The sequence below is a fragment of the Babylonia areolata genome, chromosome 18, assembly GCF_041734735.1.
Source record: "Babylonia areolata isolate BAREFJ2019XMU chromosome 18, ASM4173473v1, whole genome shotgun sequence".
NCBI classification, from domain to species: domain Eukaryota; kingdom Metazoa; phylum Mollusca; class Gastropoda; order Neogastropoda; family Buccinidae; genus Babylonia; species Babylonia areolata.
The window spans coordinates 28432101-28442100 of record NC_134893.1 but is presented as its reverse complement, the minus strand read 5'-3'; the positions used below and the strand labels follow the sequence as shown (position 1 = coordinate 28442100).

The window sequence follows — 10000 nt, the reverse complement described above, 5'->3', positions numbered from 1 at the left end:
TTCTCGAAATACAGACTCCTATAAACACAAAGAAAGACGCTGCACACAGCGTCACAACCCCGCACACTGCAAACACAACAAACAGCACACAACAAACAGCACACAACAAACAGCACATAACAAACACAACAAACAGCACATAACAAACACAACAAACAGCACATAACAAACACAACCAAACAGCACATAACAAACACAACAAACAGCACACAACAAACACAACCAAACAGCACACAACAAACATGTGCACCACCAGCTCCGGACGCCCAGACTCACTTCTCAAACGTACACGTTACCGCCAGGACACCACAAACCCACGGAATGTCCTTCTCCTCAATCTTTCCATTCCCCTCCTTTTTTCTCATACAAATGTATGGTAGTTAAGTTAGGCGTTTGCGACTATGACCATCAGATCAGCAGAGGAGGCAATTGTTGTCTCGACAATCTGGGCTAGAATTTGATTGTCGCGGACAGTGTCTTGCCCAAGTTACATCCCCACTCTTTCGGCCCAGAGGACTTTAGAACAATCGGTTTTAGGTTGGTCCTCAAAGGCCAACTTGCCCCCTAAGGCTGCAGCAGCACTAAGAGCCAGTACAATCTTGCTTTCTAGTTTGAGAGTAATAGTCCTCCCATCGCGAATTCCTCTCCACATAAAACAAATCGCAACTTGTAGTTATAGTCCTTCATAAAAAAAAGACTAAGATGTAAGTGAATTCCTCTCCAAATAACAGAAAAAAAATGAAAATAAAATGCAGGCTTAAATAGCGCAGTACCCCCATCTCAGATGAGGCTCACCGCGCTTTACAATAATATATATCTAAAAGGATTAAAAAACCAAAACGCCACTTACATACTGATCCCAGACGTTGAGCGTCAGCACCTGCTCCTGCTCATCGAGGTCCACGATCTGGGTCAGCTGGATGGCGAACTCCACGGTCAGCGTGTCGTTGTAGTGCAGCACGGGCCGCCCGTACTTGCTGCGGGACTTGTAGGCATCCAGCACGTACTTCCCCAGCACGTCCTCGTACGACATGGAGTCGTGCTTCGGCACCTCTGTACACACATGCACAAGCACGTGTACACACACACACACACACACACACACATATATATATATATATATATATATATATATATATGCATGAACACACGAGCACACGTACACACCCCCACCCCGCAACCCCCACCCCCACCCCCACACAATACATACATACATACATACACGTAAACACACACACACACACACACACACACACACACACACACACACACACACACACACACACACACACACACACACACACACACACACACACACACAAGGATAGGGTGGTATATGAATACTGTCCACAAATTCACTCTTCAGAAAGGTATCGTCACAAAATGCAAAGTCAAGTTGAGTAATGGTAACATGGTAACATAGAACACACACAGCTTAAAGAACAAAACTGACCAAAAAGAAATGGCCCCTCCACATCCCAACTCCAGGAACAAGACTTAAAGGTCAAAGGTTAAAGGACTCCTTTTACGGCCATTGGGGCAGTGATTTCATGATGACAGCGGCACAGGAAGGCGGGGCCCAGTTCTCTCCTTCCGCCGTCTTACCCTTCCCCAACCGAGGTCAGGTGCCCATTCACATCCGGGTGGAGTGAATATAACCGACGTCAGGTACCCATTCACATCTGGGTGGAGTGAAAACAACCGACGTCAGGTACCCATTCACATCCGGGTGGTGTGAATATAACCGACGTCAGGTACCCATTCACATCTGGGTGGAGTGAAGATAACCGACGTCAGGTACCCATTCATATCTGGGTGGAGTGAAGACAACCGCCGTCAGGTACCCATTCATATCTGGGTGGAGTGAAGATAACCGACGTCAGGTACCCATTCACATCTGGGTGGAGTGAAGACAACTGACACCAGGTACCCATTCACATCTGGCTGGAGTGAAGACAACCGGAGCAAAGTGCCTTTCACGTGGACACAAACACCATACCGAAACGGGGCCTCAAACCCTGATCACCGGTGAACACTGAACAGAAGTCCATCGTCTGGCCCATTCTGCCAGGACACCACTTCCAACCAGTCTGCCTCGACTGCAGAACCCAGCCTGCAGAAAACTATACCCGACAGCACAGAGATTCTAAACCGCTCTGTCATAACCCTGCAGAAGGTCAGCCCCGAACGACACTTTGTTGTCAGTTACCCATCCTCTTATATCGATGGATAAATGCAGGAATTATGGAGCAGATGCATGGAGGAATAAAGAATACAAAAACGCAGATACCCATCCTCATCAATTCATGAAAGAACTCGCTGTGTAATGAATAACCCATCGTCTCCCAAGAAAGAGGGCCCTGGCAGCACCACCCCGCTGTATCCCCTACCTTCCACATACAGGAGAGCTTTTTTTTTTTTTTAAATCCACTCTGCGGTAGTCTGACCCATATCCCCCAGACAGCTGAGAGTTCCAAGACAGGCTCCGCCATGACCCCCACTTTCTAAGCTTCTCTCTGCAACTTTCCGTTGGAAGAAAAAAACAAAGTTGAAAAGCCATTTCCATTAGCCGAGCCACCCTCATGGAGGAGAGAGTTCAAGTTCTGCGCTGATCTCCTTCCCAGAGGATGGAACAAAATCAATGTTGTTTGGATGCAATCAATCACAGCACAGCCAGACACATTCTAGATCCGCGAAGAGGGTTAAAGCAACTGTGCAGACTTTAACGAGTGGACAATAATTAAAATCATTATTGCCAGGTCATATAGTCATATAGATGGTCATCTATGAACTGAAAATAAAGGTTTTGACCAGGTACTAAATCAAAGTCAATATTATAAAAATCACTACCACAGTCAAGATAACAATCAGGTTATTTGACCGGAGATCAATATTTTGCTAAACGAACGCAACAGTTTGCCAAAAATCGCTGAGGAGTTTGCCGAAAAACCGGCGGACGAGTTATCCATGCTGTGACCTGGGAAGCTACTGGGTCTGAGAGCAGATGCCTGACTGGCGCATGTACCCAGAGTATTGGTCAGGCAACCAAAGCAAAGCTAAACCGCCAACCAAACAACAGCAACAACGACAATGATTGGGGCTAACCATATCTTATCAAGTACTGCATTATATCTCATAGTACCTAAACCACCAACCAAAAGCAACAACAACAATGATTGGGTCTAACCATATCTTATCAACTACTTATTTATTTATTTATTTATTTATTTATTTATTTTATGTATTCTATTTTATTTATTATTTATTTATTTATTCATTTTTCTTTTTCTCGAGGCCTGACTAAGCGCGTTGGGTTGCGCTGCTGGTCGGGCATCTGCTTGGCAGATGTGGTGTAGCGTATATGGATTTGTCCGAACGCAGTGACGCCTCCTTGAGCTACTGATACTGATACTGATATCAACTACTGCATTATATTTCATAGTACGAACGCTTCTCGTTTTCTCAAATAAAATGGGAATAGAAACGCGCACGTTTTGGCAGCAGCTGCTGTCCGTGTTTGACAATGTCTGCAGCATGGACATTGGCCCTAGCCTCACGTTGGGTGCCTGGGGCCATCGTCTTTCCAGTCGTTTACACGGTTTCTACATGCCAAAACATGAGCAAGACCAGAAGATGACAGAATGGTTAAGACACTTGTATGCCAATGAAGTGTCCGTGAGGGTTTTGGTTTGAATCCCAGTCTCGCCCTTTCTCCCACGTTTGACTAGAAAATCAAACTGGGCGTCTTGACATTCGGGTGATACGATAAGCCGAGGTCCCGTGTACAGCACGCACTTGTCGCACTGAAAAAGAACCCATGGCAACGACAGTGTTGCCCTGTGGCAAAATACTGTAGAAGAAATCCACTGTGATATGTGCACACATTTGTGCATGCACTCAAGGCCTGACTGAGCGCGTTGGGTTATGCTGCTGGTCAGGCATCTGCCTAGCAAAAGTAGTGTAGCATATATGGATTTGTCCGAGCGTATTGGCGTCTTCTTGAGAAACTGGAACTGTATTCCCGAACGACAGAAACCGTCAATAGCTCTTATAAACTTGGATTAGAGTCAAAGTGAACAGTTCGACTATGCCGGTGAACCTTTGAAATTATATACACAAGGGACCTTTAAATCGATCTAAAAACTTATCTGTTGAAAATTACTCTCAGCGAAACTATATTCTTCTCACCAAGAACATGATAAAGTTTCATTAAGGGCAGTCTTAGAAATTATGAATTTTGAGAGCTGTAATTTGCTGTCAAGATTTATCTTTCAGAGCTACGAAGAAAATGAATTACAACCGATTGCTGGACTTTTTGACGTAATTAAACACCGGCTCGACTCAAAATGAATATTCAGCCCCAAACAGAAGAAACACCGGTGCGTTTTCTACTTCTTCTGCTAAAAACTAATAATAATAATAATAATAATACAGATGTTGTGTTTTTAACACAAACAAATTGAAAGAAAAACTGAGAACAGACTGAGATGAGGAAAGGAGTCGCATAGACTTGGAGACATACGTAGAGAAGAAGCAGAGACAGGGAGACGGGAGAGACAACACACACACACACACACACACACACACACACACACGCACGCACGCACGCACGCACGCACACACACACACACACACACACACACACACACACACACACACACACACACACACACACACACAAAGAGAAAGAGGGAGGAGGGAGATTTATCGTTTAGCTAAGATTTATGAAACAGAAAAACAGGCAAAGAAAGCAAAACGAATAAATAAACCATGCCTCTGGGTTCCCTTGTCTCTTGTTAGTTCTCTCCACAGAGACAGGGACAGAGATACAGAGACAGAGACAGGGAGACAGAGACAGACAGTAAGACAGAGAGACAAACAGATAGATAGAGACATAGACAGAGTGACAGACAGGAAGACAGAAAGACAGACAGAGACAGGGACAAAGAGACAGACAGAAAGACAGACAGATAGAGAAAGAAACAGAGAGACAGACAAAGACAATGAGACAGAGACAGTGAGACAGACATGACGACAGAAAGACAAACAGATGGATAGAGACAGAGACAGAGAGACATACATGACGACAGAAAGACAAACAGATGGATAGAGACAGAGACAGAGAGACAGACAGGAAGACAGAAAGACAAACAGATGGATAGAGACAGAGACATAGAGACAGACAGGAAGACAGAAAGACAAACAGATGGATAGAGACAGAGACAGAGAGACAGACATGAAGACAGAGACAGAGAGACAAAGACAAAGAGGCAGAGACAGAGAGACAGACAGGAAGACAAAGAGAGAGATGTAGAAAAAAAGACAGAGATACGTTCAGACAATTTAAGACGTTCTGTTTGAGTTCGTGTGTGTGTGTGTGTGTGTGTGTGTGTGTGTGTGTGTGTGTGTGTGTGTGTGTGTGTGTGTGTGTGTGTGTGTGTGTGTGTGTACGCGCGGTCGCTCTCATGAAGCACTTTCTTAAATGAATTTTTCTTAAAATTAATGATGAAATGCAATCATCGTAGAGCGTGTTTTCCGACAGTCAATGCATGCTAACATCTATTTCTTTGGACTTTTGTTTTTGCCGCAAATAATCCAGTACAATACGGCCACGTTTGCGTGCATTCCCTATATCTGAGTAATGAGATGCAATTCATTTATTTATTTATTTTTATTTGTTTATTCATTTTTGTTTGTGTTGTGTTTATTTGTGTCTTATTTATTAAGAACTCATTTATTCATTGTTTATTTTCTATGTATATCTTTTATGTCTTTGTTTGTGTCACTGTTTCCTGTTTTGTTAATGGCATTAATAACAAGAAAGGTCGATGTACAATCAAGTTCTCCCCTCACACTGTTTTTCTTTCAATTATCTTCTGTTTCTCCTTCCAGCATATGTTCCCTTACTTTTCAATCCCCACATCAATCACAGTTCGGCGCTCGCGCACACACAGACACAGAGACACAGACACAGACACACAGAGACACAGACACACACACACACACACACACACATATGGATAGATAGATGGATAGATAGATAGATAGGTGATGAAATTTATATATATATATATATATATATATATATATATGTACATAATTTTATAAATATATATATATATGTGTGTGTGTGTGTGTGTGTGTGTGTGTGTGTGTACGTGCGCGCGCGTACACAGACAGATTTGTGCGCGCATCCCACTCTCACGCTGTTTCCCAAACTATTACCACACGCATTATAGGTTGAGTTATTACCCACAACAACAACACACCCTTCTCTCTCTCTCTCTCTCTCTCTCTTTCTCTCTCTCTCTCTCTCTCTCTCTCTCTCTCCTGTAAATGTTTACTGTGCATTTGAGTGTATTTGAGTGTCATGTATGTACTTCTATAACCTTTTGATATCCTGTGAGTATTTTGATTTCATTTCTCTTTGCCTTGAGGGCTGGATGTAAAAAAAACAAACCATGTGCATGCTTATTCCACTTCCCTCATTAAAAACGTTCGTTCGTTCGCTCACACACACACACACACACACACACACACACACACACACACACACACACACACACACACACGCCGGTAAAGAACTTGATCCTGTTCCAAAACTTTATGAAGACAGATGAGAGTGGTCTGTTTTTTTAAACACTGTAAACAAAATTGTCCGCACCATAATTGGCCCCCATCAATTTTCCTATACAATGTTTACGCAGCAGGGGCTGCATTGCAGGAGCGACATCAACAATAAATAGCAGCACTAACTCCATGCTAACTCAATAGACTTTGGAACATTCTTAACGCTAAGCATATTCCCGTAGCTTTATGCCGATAAACAATATCGTTTAATTTCACAAGATTTGTTGTTTGTGTTGTTGCTGTTGTTTGTGTTTGGGTTTTTTAAGTAATCGTAGACCCTTTTTATATCCTTCATGAAAAAATAGATTGTTGTTAGCCCAGTTTCGCTCTGCACTCTTCCGGATTGTGAAATTTGCAAGCGGGGAATGTATATGTAGTATATCTTTTTATGCCAGCGCGCGCGCGCGCGTGTGTGTGTGTATGTGTGTGTGTGTGTGTGTGTGTGTGTGTGTGTGTGTGTGTGTGTGTGTGTGTGTGTGTGTGTGTGTGTGTGTGTGTGTGTGTGTGTGTGTGTGTGTGTGTGTGTGTGTGTGTGTGTGTGAAAGATATCAGCATGTTTTCACGATCGGGTAAAGGGAACTGAACCAGGTCCGCATATATTTTGTTGTTGTTGTTGGTGGTGGTGGTGGTTTTGTATATTGCTATTATCATTGCCTTGTCATTGTTATTATTATTGGGATTAATATGATTATGATGATGAATGTGATTATGATTATGATGATAAAGACTGTTGTTGTTCCCGTCATCGTCGTTGTCGTTATCATATATTTTCAACAAAACAAGCTGGTCAAAGCTCCCACATTGTCAAGCCTTCCATTTGCACACAAAGGGAAGAGACAGGCCTACCTTTCTTCACCATTGTAAAGGTAAGCAAAGGGAGTTTCGCATCGTGATTTTGTTCAAGTCAAAACGTGTATCTACTGAATAGTTTACACTATAAATCTAGGCTGACATGTTTATAAATTTTCGTTGGAATAGTGGATTGGAAGTGAACTTTTTTTCTTTTTGTTTTGCGAAACTGCAACATCGTAGTTCGTTCATAATCTGTGCAAATGTATTCCCTCAATTGCACACACACACACACACACACACACACACACACACACACACACACACACACACACACACACACACACACACACACACAGAGGGAGAGAAAGAGACAGAGAGAGAAAGGGGGATGAGAGAGAGAGGGAGAGAAAGTGGGGAGAGAGAGGGGGGAGAGAGAGGAGGAGAACTCAGAACTCAGAACTCAAAACGTTTTTATTCAAGGATTAAGATTTTAGGCATTGCCTATTCTTCCAATCTGTCCTCGCTAATCTACATCTAGTACAAATAGCACACACATAAATGAAAGGAAAAGGTTTTCATGCAGAATTGTATACATAATGAAGAACCCCACCCCCACCCCCGCCCCCCCACACACACCCACATCCGTGCACACACATGCATACACACACTGACGCTCGCGTGCGAGCGCACACACATACATACACACACACGCACACACTGACACTGACAGCACCCCCTCACTCCCCCCCCCCCCCCCCACACACACACACACACACTAAGATTGACAGATGGATAGGACAGTGATTCACACAGAGAGAGAGAGAGAGAGAGAGAGAGAGAGAGAGAGAGACAGAGAGAGAGAGAGAGAGATGTCATCAATACAGAAGTTCCAGAAACATCCTGGTGTTTAAAAGGTACAGTATTGTTACTGTCTCTGAAATCTATGTTGGCAAGTGCAGCATACTACAGTGACTACCACCATCACCAATATTACTTGAACACTTGTCACGATTATGATAGAACGAAATGAATAGATTATGCATGCATAAGAAATAGAACGAGAGAAAAAAAAAAGAAGAAAAAAAAAAGAGCAAAACAAAACATGATGAAATGAGAAAGCAAGGAAAGAACAACAACAATAACAACAATGACTGATACAATAAATAAGACATAACTGGCCCCTTTATTACTGCCTACAGTAATTCAAAGATCAGAGTTATTTACTGTTGGAAGGGGTGAAGATGTTTATGCAGACTTGATTTGAACATAGGAAGAGAACTGCCCGTTTGTATGTGCAAAGGAAGGGAGTTCCACAGTGATGCACCCGAAAATGCAAAACTAGTTTTGAACAAATCAATTCGGGTACGTGGCAAAATGTATTTGTTAGAGCCGTATCGGCATGAGGCTCGTGTGAGCAGGTGTTGGAGATATTGCGGTGCTAAGTTATTGTGTGTTTTGTACATGAGTAATGCTTTGTTGAATTCCAGCTGGTTTTGAAGTGGAAGGATATTTAATCTGGCTTGCTTTTCTAACGTTGACAGTGAGTGATCTGGTAGAATTAATCTGGCTGCTCTCTTGTGGAGAGAATTTAGTTTCTTAAGATGAACGTCTGCAGCACAGCTCCAGACAACAGATGCATAGTTGACGTGAGAAAGACAGTGAGCGTGGAAGAACATTTTGCGAGCTTCACTGTTTATGTAAGGTCTGAGCTGATTGAGTAAGAACAGACTGCGTGCCAACCTTTTACAGACAGAATCAATGTGAGCTTGCCATTTCAGTTCTTCATCAATTATGACTCCCAAGACGCGGTGCTCGCGAACTTGATCTATGGAGGTATCATCGACATTCAGGGTGAGAACAAGGGGATTTTCTTGGTGCTTTTGTCTTGACGTGATAATCATACTCTTTGTTTTTTGGGGATGAAGTGTCATACAGTTGGATTTGCACCATTTAGAAACATCATTTAAGCCCGTTTGAAGAGAATTCTGAACTGAGGCAACGTTGGCAGCACTGGAATGAAGGGAAGTGTCATCTGCAAAAAGGGCACACGAGATTCTGGAGTCTGATAAAGACAAAGGAAGATCATTGATAAATATACAGAATAGAAGTGGCCCTAAAACTGATCCTTGAGGAACTCCACTTTTTATTGCTCCCGTAGAAGAGAATCTACCATTGATGAACACATGTTGTGTTCTGTCGGTAAGGAATGATTCGAAAAAGGACAGCGTAGTGGGGTCTCTGAGATACAATGACAGTTTTGTGAGTAATATTTCGTGGTCAACGAGATCAAAAGCTTTCTGTAAGTCAAGAAAAACAGCGCCTATGATTTCACTGCGGTTGATGCCAGACAACCATGAATCACACAGATGGACTAACGCTGTTTGACATGAGTGACGATGTCGGAAACCTGACTGCAAAGGATGGAAAAGTTTATGTTTTTCCAGATATTGCATAAGATGTTTATGAACATGTCTTTCGAGTGGTTTCGACAATACTGACAGAAGCGAAATAGGTCTAAAGTTGTTCAGATCAGACGTGTCTTTTGACTTCGGTAATGGAATAACTTTCGCTGACTTAA

The 10000-nt window shown here is 42.8% G+C and overlaps 1 protein-coding gene across 4 annotated transcripts in view; it reads right to left on the bottom strand.

The window, feature by feature from the left end:
• Positions 1-10000, bottom strand: part of LOC143291924 (neuronal acetylcholine receptor subunit alpha-5-like) — a 212950-nt gene that overhangs the window by 96849 nt on the left and 106101 nt on the right. For all 4 annotated transcript variants that reach the window (XM_076602062.1, XM_076602063.1, XM_076602064.1 and 1 more), the window contains one exon: positions 851-1053. In XM_076602062.1, coding sequence (XP_076458177.1) covers positions 851-1053 — 203 coding nt within the window. The remainder of the gene's footprint in view (positions 1-850; positions 1054-10000) is intronic.